The following is a 26,999-nucleotide window of genomic DNA, read 5'->3' as shown; positions in this document are numbered from 1 at the left end:
GACTGGAGGAAATGTGCTGACTCAGACCCTGGAGTAAGGCACTCAGTTCACCCCAACGGAGGGAAGGAGGGAGGGAAGGGGGGAAAGTTCCAATCCAGAGACGAGGGCAGACGAAGGAGGAGGGGGGGCACAGTGGGAGGGTCAGCTGGAAGAGCCAGCTGTAGCGTGCGTGTGTGTGTGTGTGTGTGTGTTGGGGGTTGATATAAGGAGCTGTGTGCAACCAGTGTTGAGCGATGCCCTGTTGTGTGGCGGCGACTGAAGCGAGGAGGGTAACCATGGCGATGCCAGACCATAAACCACCCCAAATTAACGTCACAAACGTCCAACTGCAACATTCTGCCCACAGCGCAACAGATTATGTGGCTGTTCCCTATATCCCACAATGACACTGGATATATTGCATTTGCTGATTTACCATTGACATTCTGCGGACTAGTAAACTCAACCATACCTGCGCTGCTTGCAAACTATGTTTGGTGGTCCATGTCCGCAGTGCATACACTAACCAGCCTGTCATTGGTCCAGGTCTGCAGTACCTTATGCCCATTGGCTCAGTCAATACACGGAGTCTGGGCGGCTCTATCATCAGACGTCAAAGTGGAGCAGGCTGCCACTTGATCCGAAGAACACCAGAGCTCCCTCAGAAGCCTGGCTCGAGTTTCTCAAACAGACACGATGTCAGATTACATAGGCTTTATGATCTAGCCTTTATGATCTATGGTCTAGACGACTAGTTGTAGGACACATGTGGGCGTCATACGATAGCTCAATACAGACTGGTTACAGGATGGATAATGACTGCGCTCTCTAATTTGTGTAAATACACCCACTGGTTTTCCTGTATTCTAAGGGTGAGTTTGGGTTGTGTTTGTAGGCTACACAATGGGGAAAATAAACAATGAGTGTACAAAGACATTAAGAACACCTTCCTAGTATTGGGTTGTGGCACTCATTTTACCCACAGCACAGCCTCAATTCGTCAGGGAATGGATTCTACAAGGTTTCGAAAGCGTTCCACAGGGATGCTGTCCCATGTTGACACCAATGTTTCCCACAGTTGTGTCAAGTTGACTGGAGGTCCTTTGGGTGGTGGGCCGTTCTTGATTCACGCGGGAAACTGTTGAGAGTGAAAAGCCCAGCAGCGTTGCATTTCTTGACACAAACTAGTGCTCCTGGCACCTACTACCATACCTGGTTCGAAGGCACTTACATATTTTCTTGACCATTCACCCTCTGAATGGCACACATACACCATGTCTCAATTGTCTCAAAGCTTAAAAATGATTTAACCCGTCTCCTCCCCTTCATCTACACTGATTTGGAGTGGATTTAACAAGTGACATCAATGAGGGATCATAGCTTTCACCTGGATTCACCTGGTCAGTCTGTCATGGAAAGAGAAGGTGTTCTTAATGTTTTGTACTCTCAGCGTAGTTATGTATTGCTATATTTAGTTCCTGTATGCCATTTTAAGTGTGTCTTAATAGAATAGTAACACATTTTGTTATGGAAAATGCAGGCTATTTAAGGTGAGAGGGAAAACATCTGGTTTATGTTCTTGTCCTTTGTAGCCGTGTCCTTGTTTGTAGCTGTGTGTATTTGACAGTGTCTGTCTGTCTCTCATTTACAAATGGTGTCTGTAGCACACCCACCCCTTCTGCTGTGTTTAGTCTGGGGACGTGACAGCCTTTCAACTCAGGACCAGCGCCACACACACACACACACACACACACACACACACTGCCTAGGGCCTCTATCATCGGAGTGACAGGAGATGGCAGAGTAGTGTTCAAGGACCTGTCAGACATCAAGACACACGCATGCACACACACACAAAACAACAAAAATAAGAAGGGTTCAGTTGAAGTCGGAAGTTTACATACACCTTAGCCAAATACACTTAAACTCAGTTTTTCACAATTCCTGACATTTAATCCTAGAAAAAATCCCCTGTCTTAGGTCAGTTAGGATCACCACTTTATTTTAAGAATGTGAAATGTCAGAATAATAGTAGAGTGATTTATTTCAGCTTTTACATACACCCAATTAGTATTTGGTAGCATTGTCTTTAAATTGTTTAACTTGGGTCAAACGTTTCGGGCATCCTTCCACAAGCTTCCCACAATAAGTTGGGTGAATTTTGGCCCATTCCTCCTGACAGAGCTGGTGTAACTGAGTCAGGTTTGTAGGCCTCCTTGCTCGCACACGCTTTTTCAGTTCTGCCCACAAATTTTCTATAGGATTGAGGTCAGTGCTTTGTGATGGCCACTCCAATACCTTGACTTTGTTGTCCTGAAGCCATTTTTCCACAACTTTGGAAGTATGCTTGGGGTAATTGTCCATTTTGAAGACCCATTTGCGACCAAGCTTCAACTTCCTGACTGATGTATTGAGATGTTGCTTCAATATATCCACATAATTTTCCTGCTTCATGATGCCATCTATTTTGTGAAGTGCACCAGTCCCTCTTGCAGTAAAGCAGCCCCACAACATGATGCTGCCACCCCCGTGCTTCACGGTTGGGATGGTGTTCTTCGGCTCGCAAGCATCCCCCTTTTTCCTCCAAACATAACGATGGTCCTTATGGCCAAACAGTTCTATTTAGTTTTTCATCAGACCAGAGGACATTTCTTCAAAAAGTACGATCTTTGTCCCCATGTGCAGTTGCAAACCGCAGTCTGGCATTTTTATGGCGGTTTTGGAGCAGTGGCTTCTTCCTTGCTGAGCGGCCTTTCAGGTTATGTCGATATAGGACTCGTTTTACTGTGTATATAGATACTTTTGTACGTGTTTCCTCCAGCATCTTCACAAGGTCCTTTGCTGTTGTTCTGGGATTGATTTGCATTTTTAGCACCAAAGTACGTTCATCTCTAGGAGACAGAACGTGTCTCCTTCCTGAGAGGTATGACGGCTGCGTGGTCCCATGGTGTTTATACTTGCATACTATTGTTTGTACAGATGAACGTGTACAGGCGTTTGGAAATTGCTCCCAAGAATGAACCAGACTCTTGGAGGTTCACCATTTTTTTCTGAGGTCTTGGCTGATTCCTTTTGATTTTCCCATGATGTCAAGCAAAGAGGCACTGAGTTTGAAGGTAGACCTTGAACTACATCCACAGGTACGCCTCCAATTGACTCAAATGATGTCAATTAGCCTATCAGAAGCTTTTAAAGTCATGACATCATTTTCTGGGATTTTCCATGCTGTTTAAATGCACAGTCAACTTAGTGTATGTAAACTTCTGACCCACTGGAATTGTGACACAGTGAATAATAAGTTAAATAATCTGTCTGTAAACAATTGTTGTTAAAATTACTTGTCATGCACAAAGTAGATGTCCTAACTGACTTGCCAAAACTTTGTTTGTTAACAAGAAATTTGTGGAGTGGTTGAAAAGCTAGTTTTAATGACGCCAACATAAGTGTTTGTAAACTTCCGACTTCAACTGTACTTGTTTAGTCCTTGGCTATGCCCCACCTCTCTCTAGAATTTAATTTTAAAAAGCTATTTTCACATCAGCAGTTGTGAAAATAGTGCTTATACATGTGAACACAAGACGGGACAATATATGGAATTTGGTTTCATCCGTGTTATCTTTCTAAGCAATAAAATGGAACAGAATGACATATAATCAGGATTGAAACCCAGCCTAAAATCCTCGCTCTCGCTCTCTCTCTAGAAAAGCTATTTTATTTATTATAGTGATTAAGGAGTAACATTAAAAACAGACTAATAGGACACACCAACATTAGATAACTATACAGAAAACCGCAAAATTACTGAATTAAGTCAATGATGAGAGAATAGTCCGATGAAATTATAATTGAACCTAGAGGTTTTGCCATGAACCAAGAGATTTTGAGTTCAAATCTCAAGTGAGGTCATGTTGAATAATAATGACTGTATAAATGGACATGCACAATGTGACCATGTATGTCAACGTGTGTAAAATATTTAAGTTGAAAACGTATGTTCAAAGCAAGGTTTGTGTCTGTGTGTGTACTTTAAGGTACTGCTTAAGTCGTTTTTTTGGAGTATCTGTACTTTACATTACTATTTTACATTTTTTTTAACTTTAACTTTTACTCCACTACATTTCTAATGAAATTAATGTATTATTTTACTGGGTGACTTTTACTTGAGTCAATTTCTATTAAGTTATCTTTACTTTTACTCAAGTATGACAATTGGGTACTTTTTCACTACTGGTAACCAGTTGCCCAGCACTTTTTTACCCAAATATAATGTATAGTTGAATGAGCATATGAGAAGTTTTGTCAAGTTAGAGGTAGGTTTGGGCCAAATATATATTTTTATGTGGAACCAGTTACTTAATAATAATTTGAAGCAACTTCAATTTTGTTGTTGTTGCAGTGTACCAGCAAGAAAGTGGTAAGTAAGGGTCTGTTTGAACGGGGTTCATATAAACATTGCCTTGTATTTTTTTTACAGGAAATATACCAGAACTTTTTGTCTGAAATCGGTATCTGTCTCTCTCCCTCTCTCCCCCCTCCTCTCTCAAAGGATAATAAGATTACAACAGGAATGTGTGAAACTGCTGTTTGTACAGCTATAGAGAAAGACTCCCAGTCTTCTCCATAGCTGTGAGAGTAAAATATGGATGTGTGTTCTAACCTCGTAAATGTCTCTGGCAGACAACGGTACGCACCAATCTCAATGCCAGACGCACTGATCAAAGGTTTAGGCCACCACTTCCCAAACTGTACATCACTATCATTAATAGAGCTGTCAAGGGGGTCCTTCTATAGGGCCTACTAGATGTTATATCATCGCAGGTGTCTGGCAAAAACAATACGTGCTGTACGTCAATTGAGACTATGCCCAAATCACTCTCTACTGCTGTGTGTTGAACATTCCAAACCGTTTCGTTAGCTGTCAGTCAGATTTCACATGTGGGTGGGATGCGGATAATTGCATTACCATTTGCTATGACATAATGCATTACTCAATAGGTGTATCACCCTAGAAATTGCATTGCTTCTCACCGAGTTCAACTGAACTGATTTTAATGGAATCATTCAAAACGCACAAGCATGGCCTGTGAGGAATTATGCCTTTTGCAGGGGTTATATGATTCAGATAGTTTCATCGCGAGTGTGTGTGTGTTTTTCTGTCATAGCGGGAGGCCTGGGGAATTCTCTACAGAACAAACCACATATAGGACCTCTGATTATATGCTTAGCTAACCAACCATAACTTCTAGGGGCCTGTCCGTGAACGTCCACTATTTAGAGTTCATACGACGTCGTCAGCAATAAAAACATGTTTATTACGCGCTCCGCTGCAACTGAAAGGGCCGAGCCATGAAAGATAGAGGTGTGTGTTCTTCATCGACAGAGGAGTTCTGTATTGATGCGCAGAGCCTAACACGCGTATCACCGCCATAACTCGACGTGACGCGACCCATACCCTTTTCTCGCTCCCAGTGAGAGACACACACACCTAAACATCCAGCGATGCCTTTATATGGGCTGTACCTAGTGTTTGTCTACAAAGAAGGTTCGTGAATGTATATGTTCCCAGAGCTGCAAATCAACTTTGATGCCAGGGCAGATTCCTCAGGTCTAATGCCAGTGCCAGCCTCGGTTGGGCAACTCTTAATTTACACACAGCTTTGAATACGTCAGTTAGGCTGCGTTTGTTTCCCAAGAGTCTTTGAATGCTGTTGAAACGGTATAGCCACGTTATTACGTTATGCCTTCGCTGGCCATGAGTACGGTGCGTAATAGCCTGTGTGTTTGCGAGTGTGTGTGTGTGTGTGTGCTGTCTAACATTCTATCGTTTGCGTCCTGTTTCTTTCTGCAGCCATGGAGGAGTTGGTGTGTGAGCTGCGTCTGTTCCTGGACCTGCTGGACAGGGAGTATCTGAGTTCTGGGGCCAGGGAGAAGAAGATGCTCATCTCCAACATCCTCCACAGGGTCCTCACCGCTAACGGTCAGAACCTAAACACAACCTTTACACAACCTCACGGTCAGACCTACAACCATCGCATAACCTTTGCACAACCCCACTCATCTCCGACATCCTCCACAGGGTCCTCAACGCTAATGGTCAGAACCTAAACACAACCTCACTGTCAGACCTGCAACCATCACATAACCTTTACACACGACCTCAGTCCGCTCTTTTCCAACATTCTGCATAAGGCCAGAACCACAACCTTCACACACCCTTTGTCCATTTCAACCACATAATCATTACACAACCTCAGTTCAGTTAAGCTCAGACTCCCAACCACCGCACATCAACTATTACACAACTTTAGTCCATTCAGTTCACCTCAATCCCTATTATATGTAAATCTGGTCCATCTTATTGTTTAGAAACATAACATGGATGAAGCCAAATTCCATTTATTGTCCCTTCTTGTGTTTACTTTGCAGTCTTCCACTGTCTCTAAAATCTATTTTCTATCTCCCTCTTTCTCTCTCAGAGCCCTCGTTCAAGTCAGAGATCCACAGCAGCCTCCCGGCCCCCCCTCAGATGCCCCTCCCAGAGATCCCACAACCCTGGCTGGTAAGACAACCTCACATCACCTCTGACCCCTAACCTCTGACATCACCACCTTTACATCACTTTACCCTTCTCTGACTGGGCATGGTAGTCGACTGACTGGACATGATAGTCGACTGACTGGGCATGGTGGTCGACTGACTGGGCATGGTGGTCAACTGACTGGGCATGGTGGTCAACTGACTGGGCATGGTGGTCAACTGACTGGGCATGGTGGTCAACTGACTGGGCATGGTGGTCAACTGACTGGGCATGGTGGTCAACTGACTGGGCATGGTGGTCAACTGACTGGGCATGGTAGTTATTTGTACTGGATCAGATCGCAACACAGCCTATAAACGCGATTGATTGCTTGACGATGTTTATTGTCATTCAAGAGGAAATTCCTTCCACATTCTTGACACATCGAGCCATGTTGCATGAGCTCAAGCCAGAACGCACGCAGTACTCTGTCCCATGAATGTCACATCCAATCACGTTGGAGGATGTTGTAACCATGTGAAGTGTTTCAGGGCGTTTTTAACAGTCTCGTATAAATCAGAAGGAAGGGTAGTTCTGAGATCGATATGTTTCTGCTCGCTCACCACCTCCGCAACCCCTGGCACTCATCAATAACACATAAGCAGAGTTTAATACATGTGGACGTGTGTGTGTGTGCTGTGGCAACAGAATGTGTGTGTCATTTGTCTCCGAGCGGATGTGTCTGATCGTATCCAGGTGTGCCGTGCTATCCCATAAACCCCCTTCACCATCACAATAACACACACCGTGTTCGACAAAGCTGTGGCGAGGAGCGTGTGAGACACGCACACACATCCACACAGCTTTATTTTCTTGACATTTCGGGACTTTTTGGGGAGTACAAATGTTTGACCATTAAAAAAATCATATTCTCCCTAAACCTTAACCCTAACCCCTAACCCTTAACCCTCAAAACCTTAACCCAACACTAGAACTGAAAATAGCATTTGAACAAATTCAGGACATTCAGTGGTTTGTTAGGACCTTGGGGTCCTGATGATAAGGTAGGAAAACGAGTACACACACACACACACACACTTCCTTACAGTACAGTTTGTAATTAGAACCATCCTACCTCTGTCCTCCTCTCCTGACCCTAGTGTGTCTGGACTCTGGAACTCCTGGCTGCACTTCCCGGAATACTTTGAGGGAGGAGGAGGAGAGGGGGTGAGGGAGAGGTTACGGGGTCGTACAGTCTCTTTCTCTCTCTTCCTCTCCCTTTGAAATTACCATTCATTATATTGCAATGCTGACCTCTGGAAAACTGTCCAAGTAGCTGTGTGTTTTTTTCTCTCCAACCGTCTTTGGTTTCAGTTCACAAACATTGAATCTCCCCCTCCAATGTTCTCTCCCTCTCTCTCTGCCGTGGTAACTCTGTCTCCTCCATTCCTGTAGGTAATAGTGTATGTTAGCGAGAGAGGGAGAGAGGGAGGAATAATAAATGTAATAAGAATTGAGACTCAAATCCTATTATTGCACCCCTCCCCCTCAGAACAGTCTCAATCGTCGGGGCATGGACTCGACAAGGTGTCGAAAGCGTTCCACAAGGATACTGGCCCATGTTGACTCCAATGCTTCCCACAGTTGTCTCAAGTTGGCTGGATGTTCTTTGGGCGGTGGACCATTCTTGACACACACGGGAAACTGTTGAGCGTGAAAAAAACAGCAGCTTTGAAGTTCTTGACACACTCAAACCGGGGTGCCTGGCACCTACTACCTTACCCCCTTCAAGGGCATGCACATATTTTGTCTTGTCCATTCACCCTCTGAATGGCACACGTAAACAATCCATGTCTCAATTGTCTCAAAGCTTATGAGTAGGTGACATCAATGAGGGATCATATTGTGGCTTTCACCTGGATTTACCTGGTCAGTCTAGTATGTCATGGGAAGAGCAAGTGTTCCTAATGTTTTGTACACTCAGTGCATAGCATTGTGTTGGGTCAGCAGTCCTGAAATGTCTCGAATAAGCATAGTAACATCCTTCAGCAAAGTCATCTAACATGCTAACACAGACCCTCTCAGTCACTACAGAAGAGCTACGATGGTCACATGGGTGGCATTTAGTTAGGTTCACTTAGCGATTAGCAGAGAAAGAGACTGTTGATAGAGGCAAGGACCGCTGTCGCTAAGAATTGTCATTTGTGCCAGGGCAGTTGACTTTTTATTGACCCTTTCCCCACAGCGCGCACGCACACACACACACACACCACAGACACAGACAGACACACACACCACAGACACACACACCACAGACACACACACCACAGACACACACACCACAGACACACACACCACAGACACACACACCACAGACACACACACCACAGACACACACACCACAGACACACACACCACAGACACACACACCACAGACACACACACCACAGACACACACACCACAGACACACACACCACAGACACAGACACACACACCACAGACACAGACACACACACCACAGACACAGACACACACACCACAGACACACACACACACACACACACACACACACAGACACAGACACACACACCACAGACACAGACACAGACACCACAGACACAGACACCACAGACACAGACACACACACACACACACACACACACACCACACACACACACACACCACAGACACACACACACACACACACACACACACACACACACACACACACACACACACAGAGGCCCTAATATCATTAGGGGTCAGGAGACCCTTACAGGATATCTGTTAATCAGATAGACAAAGATTGGGTCATTTTATCCCAACCAGCCAAATCAACCTCACTTTGAACCACCCAGTGGGCTTCCCCTCCTGTGTGTGTTCGTGTGTGTTAGGGAAAATGTATGAAGGAGTACTGTGTGTGTATGCTCAAGAGAGAGACAGCATATTGGAGGTGTTCATGTGACGATTTCTTCACCACTGCAAACATTTTTGAAACCTGAGGCCTTGAATGAGCTCAACCCCATTTAAGAGTTCCCTTCTCTTGCTCATTCCCACACAGTAGCCCCAGTCTTGTGTGATTCCAGTCTGACACTGTCCTCAGTCAGGGCCAGACAGAAATGCAGGGGTCAATGAAATGGTTGTTCGTCAACACAGTGTCACGACCCTGTCACACTCCTGTTAACACACAGACTGTAGAATAGAGGGTGCTTAGTGCTTGTCTTTACCTCGAGAGTAGATAGATTAGTAAACAAGGGTACGGCCCTGTAGCCTGGTTAAACCAGTGAAACCATTGTTTCACTTGGCCGAGTACAGGTCCCAGTCTGGTTTAACCAGGCTATGGGCTCTTAACTCCAGGACAGGAGTTTTCCTGATCAGGTCACATGGTCAGGGTGTCAGGTAAAACTCAGAGCCCTACTTCCAGGAAATGAACGTCTTGAGGAAAAGTTTGTCAAGGGTTAATGTCGGTTGTAGACAGAGTGAGTTCCTTGAGGCTGCTGACAAACAAGGTATGCTCGTTGATTGACAGGACCCTTGAGGGGTGAGGATGGAAACTGTTCCATGTGTAGAGAGGGATCTGGATACTTACATCTCTTAGTTTTGTTAGTGGAAGCATAAAATGAACTCAGCAAAAAAAGAAACGTCCTCTCACTGTCAACTGCGTTTATTTTCAGCAAACTTAACATGTGTAAATATTTGTATGAACATAACAAGATTCAACAACTGAGACATAAACTGAACAAGTTCCACAGACATGTGACTAACAGAAATGGAATAATGTGTCCCAGAACAAAGGGGGGTGTGGCCACCAGCTGCATTAAGTACTGCAGTGCATCTCCTCCTCATGGACTGCACCAGATTTGCCAAATCTTGCTGTGAGATGTTGTGGCTACTGGCCTTTGAGTTATGTAATCATATTATAATGCTCACATAAATGTCATGCTGAATATATTTTCATGTCATTGTCACTCAAAAATAATTCAAATTTTCGTAGAACGACAACGCTACAATGCAAATGTCATGTGTAAAATTGTTTTTAAAAAATGTTTTGGAACTAACCCGCCCTGTTTCGTGGGCTGCTCTGTAATCAAAGTATTCCCATAGTTAGCTTCTGCGGCCAGTTTTGTCAACAAGGTCTGATGTTTCCCTTCGAAGGAGCCATGCTTGTCTGCATTTTCTCTCCTTTTTGCCTGCTGCTCAAAAATGTCTTGCACTGTGTCAGCTGCATGCGTGAGCACAGCCTGGCTAGCTACAGCCCCCCTGAGAAGATTCAGTCAAATGACTAGACAGACTCCTCACAGTGCCTATGTGACGCCAGACACGTTTGACAGAAGTACTACAAGTAACAAAATGTTTAATGTTCTTGTATTGGAAAAGTATAGCGGTTTTGGTACACAGTGCAACACTTTCCAACCCTCACCTCATAAATCTGTGTATCAGACAAAGAGGATGAAAGGGGGAGTTTCTTTACTCTTGTACTCCATGTTTCTCACACACACACACACACACACACACACACACAGCTGGCCGTGATTAGGCAGTCATAATTGCCACCAGGCGTTCAGATTGACACAGACTGACTGAAACCTCATGGAAGAGTCCATCCTATCTCTCTCTGTCTCTCTATCTCTCGCTCTCCCTTTTTTCTCTCGGCTACGCTCCCTGTGGTGTTTCAACGGCAGGGTTTCAGTCTACACCTTGACCCTTACCGATAGCCATCACACAGGGGGTTAGGCATGTACATGTGCGTCTATTTGATGTCATTACTTTGAGCCAGATGAATGGCCCAGCCCCAGTTACTATCAGATACATTGCATGGAGTGTGGGTTTGAGAGTGGTGCTGCTCGATGTAGGAGAATATGGGGCAAGCCTAGCCTAGCCAGGCCTGCTGCTGAGACACAAATGAATTCCATCTGTGTTGATGTTGGCGAGTGCCCCCCCACCCCACACACCTCACCTCCTCCTCTCCCCAAAACAACCCAGCCACCCCCTACACACATTTTCATAGAGAGCCACTCATACACACACATTTTCTCTTTCTTGTTCGCATACACACGCCCAATATACACATATTTGTACGTGGACATACAGAGATACACGACCAAAAGCATGTGGACACCTGCTCGTCCAACATCTCATTCCAAAATCATGGGCATTTAATATGGAGTTGGTCCCCCCCCCTTTGCTGCTATAACAGCCTCCACTTTTCTGGGAAGGCTTTCAACTAGATGTTGGAACATTGCTGCGGGGACTTCCATTCAGCCACAATAGCATTAGTGAGGTCTGGCACTGATGTGGGGCGATGAAGCCTGGCTCGCAGTCGGCGTTCCAATTCATCCCAAAGGTATTCAATGGAGTTGAGGTCAGGGCTCTGTACAGGCCAGTCAAGTTCTTCCACAATGACCCCGACAAACCATTTCTGTATGGACCTCGCTTTGTGCGCAGTGGCATTGTCATGCTGAAACAGGAAAGGACCTTCCCCAAACTGTTGCCACAAAGTTGGAAGCACAGAGTCGTCTAGAATGCCAACGCTACAATGCATTATTCCTCCTCCACCAAACTTTACAGTTGGCATTATGCATTCGGGGCAGGTAGCGTTCTCCTGACATCCACTAAACTCAGATTCGTCCGTCGAACTGCTGGATGGTGAAGCGTGATTCAGCACTCCACTTCGCGGCTGAGCCGTTGTTGCTCCTAGATGTTTCCACTTCACAATAACAGCACTTACAGTTGACTGGGGCAGCTCTAGCAGGGCAGAAATTTGACGAACTGACTTGTTAGAAAGGTGGCATCCAATGACGGTGCCACGTTGAAAGTCACTGAGCTCTTCACTAAGGCCATTCTACTGCCAATGTTTGTCTTTGGAGATTGCATGGCTGTGTACTCGATTTTATACACCCGTCAGCAATTGGTGGGTCTGAAATAGCCGAATCCACAAATTTGAAGGGGTGACGTCATACTTTTGTGTATACAGTCAGAGCATATACACTATCTTCCTCTTACGCACACCCACAGACTTCGTTCTCCACTCCACTCCGTTCTCCAGTCCACTCCGTTCTCCAGTCCACTCCGCCTGGCTGTGCTCGTCTCTCTGAGGCACACAAGCTCCATTTGTCTTTAATTTCCTTTCTCACTCACTCACTCACTCACTCACTCACTCACTCACTCACTCACTCACTCACTCACTCACTCACTCACTCACTCACTCACTCACTCTCTGTCTCTCTGTCTCTCTGTCTCTCTTTCTCTCTTTATCTCTTTATCTCTTTATCTCTGTCTCTCTCTCTCTCTCTCTCTCTCTCAACTCCTGACTGAGACAATTCGCTCCTCCTCCTCGTTTCCTCCCCAAGTGCTCGTTAAGTATGTGTCTCGGTCCGAGGGCTTTATAAATATGTGTCTCGGTCCGAGGGCTTTATGTCCGAGTTAGTGTAGACACACACATGCACACACAAAATTACTCACACGGTGGAATCACTCTCCCACTGTGTTTGTGTGAGTTCCTTGATTTTTTTTTCTCTGTGTGCTTTCCTTCATGTCAGTCTACTGTAGAACGTTTCCACACGTGGAACTCTATACACACACACATACACACATTCCTATCCCCACCGTGTACTGAGTTGGTCTTCAGTACTTCTTAAAGGGGTCTCTTTTTGCAAGTGTCTGAAATGTTGAAAACCTTGTGGGGGTTGAAAAGAAAGAAAATAACTGAAAATAATTGCTAACTACAACCACTGAAAGCCAATAGTCTGTCACAATGGCCATTGCTGTGTTGTGGTTGGATAAGCCCGCTTCTTCTGTATTTGGTCAATCCAATTCTAACCCAAAAGAGAAACGCATTTAGTGCTGACATGTAACAATGTCGGCATTCTAAATTAAGCCTTGATATGCGTACACAGTACACAGTATGCACTTGATGTGCGTACACAGTATGAGCCTGGAGCTGAATCAATCACGTCCCAATTAATCAATTCACCCATTTAGTTAGTTGCTTGTGATTTTGTTTGTGGTGTTCCTTTCAATATACTCTGGTATCGATGGCAAATTTAGGCCAAATTGGCCCTGCCATCACTTGCTTGGGCATTAGTTTCTCAGTGGACTTCCCATACTTGGTGGTTGGTCTAACCGCAGTTAAATGCAGTCACCTCACCATTGTATTGTGTCATGGACAAAGGCAATTAAATATGCTTTACGGTTGACACACAACAACCAAATCCATGATGAAACAGCTCCCACATCTCTGTGGGAACGTGGCAACAATCGGTAAATCTCCATTTAATCCGGTTTGTTTTATTACAGTAAGGACATCTCATGACGAGCAGTGACACTTTTAAAAAGATCACGTGATGGGACCATGGCGTGAAGAGTCACCAACTCCGCGGGCCTTTATGCTTATAAACTCTTTTGGAAAAAGTTTCCCTGAGAACTGGAGCACAAATGGAAAACCAATTTTGCTCCTTTTCCCCCCCAAAAACATTTTCAAAGACCGTTTTTATAGGGCCAAGTCTCTCTCTATTCCCATCGATGATGTGATCTAACTGACTATATAAAGGAACTAAGTGAAAACTCACACTGCCTCTAAAACGGAGTAAAACAAAGCATCCAGATGAATACGCATTTGACACAGTGAATGAGACCGCTCTCTTAAACTAACTGAATGACGACTGACTGTAGGTAGTTGGCAAGGACCAAGCTTCCTGTGTGACTAAGTAAGTGAGGGTCTGTTAGGTGTGTGGATGTGTTTTCGGGGGGTGAATGAGTATGTGTGTGTGTGTGTGTGTGTTCCTGTTTCACTATGCCAGCTCACTCCCAGTACAATAGGCAAAGTCCATTCCAGCCCAAACAGACACTCAGGGGGCTGTCCAACAAAAGCAAGGGCCTTCTCGGCCCCTCTATCCCAGGCTCTACCCCCGACCAATGTTCACCGTAAGCTGTGTGCGTGTGTGGGTGCGCAGTAGCCCCGAGACTGCCGCACAGAAGAAATATCAGCCCACGGAGAGAAGCACGAGATCAAACGTCTCAACTTTGTAGAGCAGTGGTCACCAACAGGTCGATCGCGATCGATTGGTCAATCTCTGAGGCATTCCCTAGTCGATCGCCAAATATTTCTGTAAAAAACCCAATGATAAAGCCTTGTTTCTTTAAAAAAATTAATTGTCTTGGGCTGTTGGCGGTAGGTACACCTGATTCAACTGTTGCCATTTTGAACCATTTCATGTGTCTGAAGGTACAAACTCTGCCTTCCTGGAAGGCCCGGAGAGCAAATCAAGTGCACTATAGGTCTACCGTTGGCCAATCGGAGGCTCCGATGACCGTGTCTGCAGTAACGTAGCAGGCGTAAAAGAAAGCTACATCAGAGTTAATACTGTGAGATTTCTAAATGTTTAAAACCACGACTAGAGAGAGACTGTCGACGAATACAGCAAAGGGCTGCTGTTTTTATGAGTGAGTTCATGTTTAAGGTCTTACTCAGCACTGTCAACACTTAGTATTCAACACTTTTATAAGCCATAAAATACACGTTCTTCCTATTTCCACTCGGCGCTACAACAAGCACTGCAGCAGTAATGAATGAGTAGGAACGTGTATCTATAGGCTTGCGTTGTTGCTATTATTAGCGGCTTGGGTCTTTTTTAATATCAAGGAATATTTCACTTTCTCTGTTCATAGGAGTAACAACATGAATTTGTGCACGAGGCAGAAATAATGTGGTGCGCCTCAGGTTTTGCCATCAGCTGGAAGACTGTGTCCCTTTTTGGTCAGTGTCAGTGGAGGAAAGGGAGAGCGGACGGATGTAGAGAGGCGGTCCCTCAGTCTTCTGCTCTCTCCCTACGCTGAGACTGACCATCAGATGTAGGCACCATCAGCCCAGTAAAATAAAAAGTAAATTAATCGCAGCTGGCTGCTGAGGGGAGAACAGCTCATAATAATGGCCGGAACAGAACAAATGGCATCAAACACATGGAAACCTCTCCAGCCATTACCACAAGTCCATTCTCCCCAATTAAGGTGCCACCAACCTCCCGTGAAGTGTATGCTCACTTAACTGTGCCTCACAAGTAATACAACAACGGATCTATTATCGGTGTGATCATATAGCCTACCTCAAAGTTTGAAATGTAATTTAAAAAAAATCCCAAACAACAATGCAATGGCAGGGCAATTCAAGCAAAGCCTATATGCAGTGATAATGTATTGGGCCTATAGCTTACTGCACAAACCTCATTGCTACAGTACTGTTTTTAATTAGTTAATGTTGCCTAGGCTTACATTTAAGTCATGTTAAAAAAATCTGAGTGGTAGATTTCGGTATTTTGACTCCGGAAGTGATGTTGACTCAAAAGGTTGGTGACCACTGTTCTAGAGATTTCTCTGTTAACACCATCAATGTTTCCCTTCACTGTGGCAATTGTGATCAAATTAACATACCGAAACAAAATTAACTATACAAAATATTTTGTTTTAGGCAGAACGCATCGGAGTAGGATTCTATTGCATTGACATGCATGACTCAGCCCGTACTCTACACAAACCGGTGCAGCATAACCAATCAGAGTGGCAGTAGGCCTATTTGCAAATAGGCCATTGCCATATGGATCCTTGCCATTTTACTTTGAACTGGACTGTGTTTACAGCATGAGCGGTTGTGAGTAGATGCGATTTGTTTTGAGTTCAAGCAAGAGCTGCATGTAGCCACGTGTGCACATTTTGTTCATATCCTTTGCTAGCTAGTGAGTTATTAGCCCCATAATAAATCATTTGTAGTCAGCAATAGGGGAGTGATTGCTTCCTACAAGAGCACAACACGTATATTTCTAGACATCTTTGAAAAGTTTTTTGTCTTAAAGGGGCAGTGTTGTATTTTGAGAAAGTCTTGAATAAGCTAAGTAGCCAATAGGCAGAGGGTAGCATCATTTGTCTGATTCGCTGTAATAATGGTATGGGAATAATAATGCATTTTATTTTGTAAGGTGGTTTCTTGCATCAAACAACACAACAACATTTTCAGTCACCTCCTTGTCTGAAGGACAAGTGGATCAACAGGTTAATGTCAAGCCCTGCATGTTTCTTCCAAAGTCTCGTTCAAAGTATGGCTACATTGAACACCACACATTGGCTGCTACTGTAGGCTGAATGATTAAATTGCTATTTCCATGTTAAGATGCTATTGGATGCATTTTCTCCATTGTTTTTGATGGTAGGCCACTCTGGTAGGCTCACATTATGATCAATTAGCCACAGTAGCCTACTGGCCACTGTTAAAATTTCAACTTTAAAGCGGGTACAGCCTCGGTGTTCACAGTAAACGCTCGCTGGAAGTTGCACATCATTTTCACAACGTTTGCGCTCGGCAGACTTGAAATTTGCTCAGTGCCCCCAACATTTTTTGGGGTGCATTGCACCGGACCCCTCCCCTCCCTCTGGCCCATATTGACACCTCATTGTGAGGTGGCAGAAAGAGGGGAAGAGGTGTGGAGGTCTGGAAGTTTCCTATCGCTCCTCTGTTCCACACTCCCTCAATACTTGTTTCTCTTGTGCTGGTTTTCCCCTACTCGGCATTCAGACTGGCACATCTGCTCCGGCCGCCTGCAAGAGCACACCTGCCTAGAAACACAGACTTATCCCCCACTCCCACTCCCAGGAAAAGAGGGAGGGAAGGAGGGAGAGAATATAATTCAGAATGGGAACTGGTTCAAGGGTTTGCTGAGGTTCCACTAATATGGGCAGGTCGTGTAAAAACAGTTTGGTGTAACACTTAGATTAGCATCGGTGAACAGGCCTCAGTGGCCATGTTTGTTCTGAAAGGGAGGAGTGCTGGGTTTTAGGATCCAGCCGAGGGTGCTTTTTCACACCAACCCCTGGTATGTGTGTGCGTGAGTGAGAGTGGCTGGATGTGTGCGTCTTCATGAGTGTGCGTGTTCAGGAAACTCTTGGACTGGTATGAGTGCGCTAGTGACTAATCTGTCCAAGTCCGGTTTGAGTTTCTCTCAGACACAATGGACTATTCACCATCCTTCAACGGCCAGGGGCAGTTTCATATGGAGAGCGGGTAGGCGTGCTAGAGACTATTTTTGTTCCTACAGTGCATGCGAGTTTGCTAAGGCCAGGCAAAAAAGGCTCAGAGGCCCAGAAGTCAAGACAGTTTGATACGCCGTGAAGTGCTGCCTTAGCACGGCTCCGTGGTCCGTGTGTGTGTGTGTGTGTGTGTGTGTGTGTGTGTGTGTGTGTGTGTGTGTGTGTGTGTGTGTGTGTGTGTGTGTGCGTGCGTGCGTGCATATGTGAATGCGCACGCATGTGTATCAGTAATTCTTGGTTTAGATGCACTGATGACCCCAACTGCTGCAGGGGCTGGCAGAGATATGGCCTCCATATTTAGTAAGCAGAAAAGCTCAGATTAAAGTTGGCTGCACTTGCCTGGACCCATATCAGAATAGGAATGGCAGGGTCATGGAGAATGAGATGGAAGAAAACATGTGTTGTTGGACAATATAAAGTATGTTGGCCAGCTTTTGACACTATAACTAAATTAAAACCAAGAAAAAAGAGAATTATAGACACATGTCTCTTTAAAATGTATAAGTTATATTCGTCAAGAATCAATTGGTAAATGTAATTTCTAACTCCCAAAATGGATTTAGCAACTGCAATTTGCCCCTTTTTTTGTAACGTTCACTTCACTTCATGACCAAAAGTATGTGGACACCTGCTCGTCAAACATCTCATTCCAAAATCATGGGCGTTAATATGGAGTTGGTCCCCCTTTGCTGCCGTAACAGCCTCCACTCTTCTGGGAAGGCTTTCCACTAGATGTTGGAACATTGCTGCTATAACAGCCTCCACTCTTCTGGGAAGGGTTTCCACTAGATGTTGGAACATTGCTGCGGGGACTTGATTTTATTCAGCATTATTGAGGTCGGACCCTGATCAAATCAAATTTATTAATATAGCCCTTCTTACATCAGCTGATATCTCAAAGTGCTGTACAGAAACCCAGCCTAAAACCCCAAACAGCAAGCAATGCAGGTGTAGAAGTACGGTGGCTAGGAAAAACTCCCTAGAAAGGCCAAAACCTAGGAAGAAACCTAGAGGAACCAGGCTATAAGGGGTGGCCAGTCCTTTTCTGGCTGTGCCGGGTGGAGATTATAACAGAACATGGCCAAGATGTTCAAATGTTCATAAATGACCAGCATGGTCAAATAATAATAATCACAGTAGTTGTCGAGGGTGCAGCATGTCAACACCTCAGGAGTAAATGTCAGTTGGCTTTTCATAGCCGATCATTAAGAGTATCTCTACCGCTCCTGTTGTCTCTAGAGAGTTGAAAACAGGTCTGGGACAGGTAGCACGTCCGGTGAACAGGTCAGGGTTCCATAGCCGCAGGCAGAACAGATGTTGGGCGATTAGGCCTGGCTCGCAGTCGGTGTTCCAATTCATCCCAAGGTGTTCGATGGAGTTGAGGTCAGGGCTCTGTGCAGGCCAGTCAAGTTCTTCCACACCTATCTCGATTAACCATTTCTGTATGGACCTGGCTTTGTGCACGGGGGCATTGTCATGCTGAAACAGCAAAGGGCCTTGCCCAAACTGTTGACACAATGTTGGAAGTAAAGAATCGTCTAGAATGTCATTGTATGCTGTAGTGTTAAGATTTCCCATCACTGGAATTAAATGGCCTAGTCTGAACCATGAAACAAGGCCCCAGACCATTATTCATCCTCCACCAAACTTTACAGTTGGCACTATTCATTCGGGCAGGTAGCATTCTGGCATCTGCCAAACCCAGGCAGTCTGTCGGACTGCCAGATGGCGTGATTCGTCACTTCCGGGGAATGCGTTTCAACTACTCCAGAGTCCAATGGCGGCAAGCTTTACACCGCTCTAGCCGACGCTTGGCATTGCGCATGGTGATCTTAGGCTTGTGTGTGGCTGCTCGGCCATGGAAATCTATTTCATGAAGCTCCCGACGAACACGTCAGCTTCCAGAGGCAGTTTGGAACTCGTAGTGACTGTTACAACCGAGGATAGACGATTTTTACGCGTTACATGCTTCAGCACTCGGCGGTCCCATTCTGTGAGCTTGTGTGGCCTACCACTTCATGGCTGAGCCATTGTTGCTCCTAGATTAACAGCACTTACAGTTGACCGGGGCAGCTCTAGCAGGGCAAGAATTTTACGAACTGACTTATTGAAAAGGTGGATTCCTATGACGGTGCCACGTTGAAAGTCACAGCTCTTCAGTAAGGCCATTCTACTGCCAATGTTTGTCTTTGGAGATTGCATGGCTGTGTGCTCGATTTTATACACCTGTCAGCAACAGGTGTGGCTGATATAGCCAAGCATCTTGGGAAATGTAGTCTTTCTTTCTTAGACGAACTGCGAGTCAGCCTGCTTCTGTCCCCTCTGTGTTCCCACAACTCCCACGACAGCAAAAACATTGACACAACACCGACTACCCATCCTACGCAGACAGACAGAGAATGGATGGCGGTATGTAGAGCTAAGCCCAGGCTAGAAAGACAAAAATCTCCCCCACAGTGTCTCCAAAACCAAGGACAGTCAGGCCTCCCTCACTGCTGCTCCCTAATTACACATGGGCTGCTCCCAGGAATTGGGGAAATTGCTGGGTTTAAAGGGCATCAAATGCACACATCTGTTCATCTAAAAGATACATGGGTGGGAATTCACAATAGGAGGGTATTATGCAGATAGCATTGGGATGTGGAACATGAATTGGTGGGTTCAAGGCCATGTGCATCTACAGCAGAACTTGGTTCAATAGTATTTCAAAACTTTAAAATACTTTCAGGGTTTGTTTGGAACTGCATGCGTATAGCGTACGGATCAGTTTAACAAGATGCTAATGATTAGGGCTAATTAGCGTGTAGACACCCATCTGGATCCGACACCTCTTTGGGGTTTTTACGGATGGTGTTTGTTTACAGTCAATCAGAGGCTGGAATGCACTTGGACCACAGTGCACTCTGTTAGTCGGATCGTGTGATTCGTCAAGCCAGATTTATTTCTGGGATACGAACAGGCTGTTGTTTGAGGTAGTGAAAACAACTGAAAAGTAGGTGTGTGTGTGCGTGATGGCGCGGATGCTTGTGTGTGGATCTGTGTGTGTGTGTATGTCTAATGCACTTGACCAGACCCTGAATACCTCTCATATTAGAGTGATGGGGTCACAACTCCATCTCAAGTAACTTCAATTGCGTTTGAAAATCGCAAATCTAAAACATTCAAGTCTCGAGAGTTATTAATGCTGCTATTGTTGCTAACATGCTCGAAGAAGGAAATGAGCACATTCGGATACTGCTGAGAGGTTATGGCCTTCCAACATCAACAGTCCAAGCAGTCCACCACACGAACACAAACACAACCTCCAGCTTTTGTGTTTCGAGGTAAAACGCCAAGTGGATGTATTTTACCAGAGCTTATTGTTCAAATGTCAAGGCTTGAACATTTTTTCTTTCTTGATTTTGAAGTCTTCCATTCACTCACTCACTCAACTTTCTTTCTTTCTCTCTTCCTCCTTTTGGTGCCGTGGGGAAGTTTCTGGGAGGGTCAAGAGGGGTGGGGGAGCATCTGTGGAGTTTAGTGGGCCAGTGACCTTGCCAGAAAATGAGTTCACCACAAAGCACTGTTTCCCAGAGGAAATATGATGAGGTTTTGGGGTTGAGCCATTGCTTGGAGTTAAAGTTCTAGATGGAAAGGGAATATATAGACAAAGGGAGACAGGGAGGGTAGATGGACAGAGAGAGGGGCGATAGGGAGGGTAGATCGAGTGAGAGAGAGGGAGTATACGTAGATGGAGGCAGAGAGAGGGAGTAGATGGAGGCAGAGAGAGAGGGAGTAGATGCAGGCAGAGAGAGAGGGAGTAGATGGAGGCAGAGAGAGAGAGTAGATGGAGGCAGAGAGAGAGGGTAGATGGAGGCAGAGAGAGAGGGTAGATGGAGGCAGAGAGAGAGGGTAGATGGAGGCAGAGAGAGAGGGTAGATGGAGGCAGAGAGAGAGGGTAGATGGAGTGAGGGTAGATGGAGTGAGGGTAGATGGAGTGAGGGTAGATGGAGTGAGGGTAGATGGAGTGAGGGAGAAGGTAGATGGAGTGAGGGAGAAGGTAGATGGAGTGAGGGAGAAGGAGAGGGTAGATGGAGAGGGTAGATGGAGAGAGGGAGAGGGAGAGGGTAGATGGAGAGAGGGTAGATGGAGAGGGTAGATGGAGTATACGTAGATGGAGAGGGTAGATGGAGAGCGAGCGAGAGGGTAGATGGAGAGCGAGGGTAGATAGGAGAGCGAGAGAGGGAGGGCAGATACAAGATAGGGAGTACATACTTCCACTTAGGAGATAACACTAGGAGGAGGAGGGGGGGGGGGCTCCAGAGTGGCGCAGACACAGCGGTCTAAGGCACTGCATCTCAGTGCTAGAGGCGTCACTACAGACACCCTGGTTAGAATCCAGGCTATATCAAACGGCCGTGATTGGGAGTCCCATAAGGCGGTGCACAATTGGCCCAGCGTCGTCCGGGTTTGGCCGGTGTAGGCCGTCGTCGTAAATAAGAATTTGTTCTTAATCTTTATTTAACGAGGCAAGTCAGTTAAGTTTAAAAAAACATACATGGAGAGAAAGGGAGTGTAGATGGATAGATCAAGGGAGTAAATACTGTAGAAGGAAGACGGGAGGGTTTAAAGACAGGCAGAAAGACTGAGGAAGCATTTTGGTGCTGAAACGCACACTGTGATTAACTTGTGTTTGTCATTAATGGTTAGTGTTTGTCTCTCTGGGATTTGGCTGGGCCTACACAGAGTGGCTGAGTGTTGTTAGAGAAAGGCTGCAGATTGGTAATAGTCCTGTTTGACCCTTTTACCCGATTTTCGAGCTAAATAGACTATGGCAACTAGCATGCCAGTGTGCATGGCGGAACACTGCTGGTTCAACTACAATTTCCCTTTGGGTTAATGAGTGTAGTGTAGAGTCATCGTATTGACCTTGCATTTAGTTTCCCCTATCTATTTGTATAAATATGGTAAACTTAGACCTGTTGGAAGGATTGCCCCACATCCTAACACTACTGTGTGTCATGTGATTTCCTTCTCTCTCTCTATAGGGCTAACTCACGTGTCCAGTATAAATGCTTTGCTGATGACACGGTAACAAATACATTTTGACATAAGCTCTGCACTGTGAAAAAACAAACAACACCAACATGTTTTTATGCCCCCCCCCCCCCCCCCCTCGTGAATGGCCACGTATATCCACGTTGCCATGGCGACGGTCGGCGACTTTTTTGGGAGCGGCCAAGATCAACGGCCCATAGTGCTAGCGTTTCACAACGCTGGGTGATTTTTCCCCTTAAAACCCTCGACCGGTGGGGAAAAAACGGCAGCTGCCACCAACAAAATGAAATTAGAGCGGACCTTTCCCATGAGAAAAAAAGTGGTGGGGGGGGGGCGTTGCTGGGACTTTATTGGAGTCACCAGCCATAATTGTTTATTCATGACAGTTTGTGGCGACATTAGGTGGAGCAACAGGTTGTTGTCATGGTTACAGTAGGTTGTTATGTGTACCTTTTTTATAGAACGGTCTTCCAGGCGACATTGATGCCGATAATAGGCCCTGAGTTTTTCAGGTAAAACTCATGGCCCTAAATATAGAGTCTAGTGAAGAGCAGTTGGGAATGGAGTAAACCAGGAGTACAGATAATGAACGTTAGAAAGCAAACTGAACACACAAGGAGAACTTCAGCGAGTGTTTACAACACCCAAAAGACCAGCAAAGAAGACATTATCAAACCCAAGGTATCACTCTCCAGCAGCGATGCGATTTTCTCTCTCTCTCTCTGTTCTCTCTGTTCTCTCTCTGTTCTCTCTCGTTCTCTCGCTCGCTCTCTGTTCTCTCTCGCTCTCTGTTCTCTCTCGCTCTCTGTTCTCTCTCGCTCTCTGTTCTCTCTCGCTCTCTGTTCTCTCTCGCTCTCTGTTCTCTCTCTTTCTCTCTCTCTGTTCTCTCTCTTTCTCTCTCTCTGTTCTCTCTCTCTCTGTTCTCTCTCTCTGTTCTCTCTCTCTCTGTTCTCTCTCTCTGTTCTCTCTCTCTGTTCTCTCTCTCTGTTCTCTCTCTCTCTCTGTTCTCTCTCTCTCTCTGTTCTCTCTCTCTCTCTGTTCTCTCTCTCTCTCTGTTCTCTCTCTCTGTTCTCTCTCTCTCTCTCTCTGTTCTCTCTCTCTCTCTGTTCTCTCTCTCTCTCTGTTCTCTCTCTCTCTCTGTTCTCTCTCTCTGTTCTCTCTCTCTGTTCTCTCTCTGTTCTCTCTCTCTCTACTCTCTCTCTCTCTCACTATGGGTGAAGACCAACTCTGGGAATGCTCAAATCCCCGCATTAAATGTCAATGAAGACATTTATTTCCATGCGCTTGGAGAGATTAGATTTTTATTGCCGCAATTATGTTATTTTAAGAGCCGCAGGCAAAGACCCCAGCGCGTGAGTTAGTTTCTCCTCGCGCCCTAGATAGCTAAGTGGGGAAGACAACAAAGAAGTGTTATTTTCCGTCCCACTCCCCTCCTTTTTTCTCTCTGTTTAATTTCCTTTCTCACTCACTCTGTCTCTCTCTCTGTCTCTCTCTGTCTCTCTCTGTCTCTCTCTCTTCCCCCCCACACCACCTCCCCAGTGTTATTGCCTAAGTGGGAATGTATCACATCTTAGTGAAAATGATTTACCTGTTGATTGCCTCCATGGTGCTGTAACACCTCAAAGCCAATCATGAGTCAACTCAGCTGATTACTAAACGAATCACTTCCTCCCCGTTGTCTCATTGATAACCTAGAAATAAGATGGCCACCATATAGACGGGGGTCACACTTAATCTTTGACGTTCCACTAAAGGGACCTCACATCCGAAGTAGCTACTTCCTGTGTACGCGCCCGGCCCGTCACGCTCTAACACACGTATTGCCCTCGCTGTGGCGCTTTCCCATAGGCTACAGTGCATCGTAACCAATGCCTCTCTCTCCCTGTGTTTCCTCCAGCCTCCAGACAACGGGCCTCCTCCTCTCCCCAGCTCCTCTCTCCCAGAGGGCTACTACGAAGAGGCCGTCCCCCTCAGTCCTGGAAAAGCCCCAGAATACATCACCTCCAGTAAGTGTACAAAACACAAACACACATCCATGTGAATAAACGCAAACACGCACACACAACGAAAACACACTTGAAAAGCTAAAGTGAGGACTGAAAACACACGTTCACTCACAATGCACGTACACCCGCCCCTGCAAGTCAATATCTTCCATTTTATTATCCCTCAACGATCTCTCAGACTACGATTCGGACCAGATGAGCAGTTCGTATGAGTCGTACGACGAGGAGGAGGAGGACGGGAAGGGCAGAGGGAAGAAGATGCGACACCAGTGGCCTAGCGAGGAGGCCTCCATGGACCTGGTCAAGGACGCGCGTATCTGTGCCTTCCTGCTGCGCAAGAAACGCTTCGGCCAGTGGACCAAGCTGCTCTGTGTCATCAAGGACAACAAGCTGCTGGTACGGACGCACAGATACAGAGAGACACACTGTCACCTTCACATATAACCACACGCACACACCGTAATAGCCACACGCACCCGGAGGCGCACATGTGTACTTGAAAAACTTGATCCACTGGTTCATTGACCTCCCTCTCTCCTCCCTCCTCCAGTGCTACAAGTCATCTAAAGACCAGACGCCCCAGATGGAGCTAGTGTTATCGGGCTGCAGCATCACACATGTCCCCAAGGACGGCAAGAAGAAGAAAGACGAGCTGAAGATAGTCCACCAGGGGGCAGATGCCCTGGTCCTGGCCGTGCAGAGCAAAGAGCAGGCGGAGGAGTGGCTCAAGGTAACACCATGACCCGAGACACAGATTATGACATTACAGCGGTGCACTATTGTAGACCGAGTGGTCCGGGGTAACAGGATGACCCGAGACACCAATTAGGATGTTACAGAGGTTTGCTGTCAGACAATGGTCCCAAGCAACACTATTGTAGACGGAGTGCCAGACTAATGTGTGCATTGGATACAATGACAAGTTGGGTAAATCAGAAACAGACTGGTTCTATGGAGAGGGGGTCCCCGTGTCCAGTGCACTCTTTTGGAGTGAGAACAGGATAGAGTATATTTCCCATCAATCCTGAAGCAAGATTCTTGTGGAATGTCTGCCCAGAGGTACAGTATGCCACTGGTTGTTTTTTAAGGGGAGAGATTACTTATAACATAATCATATTATGAGAATAACCCTTTTTTTTTTTGTCTTAGCGGATGGAGTTTTCTTTCTGATATTGTGTTAGGGCCCAGATGGTTGTTTTGAACAGGTGTTTCTGATGTCTGGACTCTTAATGTCAGGATGTTTGCTTTGTATTTGTAGAGCCGTCTCTCTCTCAGATCTCCCGCTCAGCCCTGTCTCTCCCGGGGACTCCGACAAGCCCGCAAAGCAAACCATCCCGCTGACATCAAATAAAGACCTGTCCTTTTTAGTTTCCCCTCTGCGCCCCGTATGTTATTCCAAAGCCTTTGAGCTATTCCATTTCAATCGCAGTATGGATGAGGCCATGGGGGTTCAAATTGAAGGAAACACACGTGCACTACACACATACGCTACAACCCCCCCTCACCTCTTGCTTTCCTGAGATTCCCCTTGGAAACCGTTGTTTATCGTTGAAAACCCATTGTGCAGCTATTTTAAGACCCCTTTTCCCCCGTTGTTTTTTCATTCCTCTATTTGCTGAATGCTGCTCCTGCCAATTACATGTCCTGCTCTGTAGTTTACCGACCGGGCCCTTTTTTTGAAACCTTTTCATACAGCATACCAGTCTGTGAAAAACTTTGTCGAAGATGGCCCCGTTAAAAAAAAAAACGAGAGGCCTGAGATTTCGCAGGTTAGCGTTTTTCCGGCATGGATCTTGTTCTGGAGGCAGTTCTGCGGTGGTCACTTGCTGGCACATCCACAAAGTCACACAATCTGATGTTAAACTCCGAACTTAACCTCCGATGCATTTCTTTCTCTCGGCATTGTTGAGAAGGGTCAGTGAGTACGCATTTCACTGTTCGTCCTACACCCGTTGTTTACGAAGCGTGGGATGAATAAAAGTGTGGTTTGATTTGAACCCCGCCGTTATCCCGAATTTTCGTTTTTCAGAATTAGAAAAAGACTTTGCAGCTGGTCCATCTAGCGGAAATCGCTCAGTTCTGCCTCCAGGACAAGAATCATCCCAATAAAAGTCAACCTGCACCTATGGTGGGCCACTATAGAGCTTTATGTCCGCAGTGAAAAAAAGGGAATAAGTCTGATATTTTTGTCCTGATTCGATTACTCCTTCCATATGGTAATTATGGTTGTTTATTGATTCGCCGCAGCGAAGCAGCACGCTCGGGTAGCGCCGAGGTACCTGTGAGCAGCCGCCCTGGACTGCGCAAATATACAAACCCCAACCACAACATTCATAATTATCGCTCGAGACAGGACATTGTTGCATATTTGGTCAGGTGTCTTGTT

The 26,999-nt window shown here is 45.7% G+C and overlaps 1 protein-coding gene across 1 annotated transcript in view; it reads left to right on the top strand.

Moving 5' to 3' along the window:
• Positions 1 to 26,999, top strand: part of LOC120030443 (actin filament-associated protein 1-like) — a 54,304-nt gene that overhangs the window by 4,372 nt on the left and 22,933 nt on the right. The window contains exons 2-6 of the mRNA XM_038975846.1: positions 5,828 to 5,956; positions 6,456 to 6,538; positions 24,505 to 24,613; positions 24,792 to 25,009; positions 25,164 to 25,343. Coding sequence (XP_038831774.1) covers positions 5,828 to 5,956; positions 6,456 to 6,538; positions 24,505 to 24,613; positions 24,792 to 25,009; positions 25,164 to 25,343 — 719 coding nt within the window. The remainder of the gene's footprint in view (positions 1 to 5,827; positions 5,957 to 6,455; positions 6,539 to 24,504; positions 24,614 to 24,791; positions 25,010 to 25,163; positions 25,344 to 26,999) is intronic.

The sequence above is a fragment of the Salvelinus namaycush genome, chromosome 36 (assembly GCF_016432855.1).
Source record: "Salvelinus namaycush isolate Seneca chromosome 36, SaNama_1.0, whole genome shotgun sequence".
NCBI lineage: Eukaryota > Metazoa > Chordata > Actinopteri > Salmoniformes > Salmonidae > Salvelinus > Salvelinus namaycush.
The sequence above is the reverse complement of the archived record's forward strand: the minus strand, read 5'-3'. Positions and strand labels throughout refer to the sequence as shown.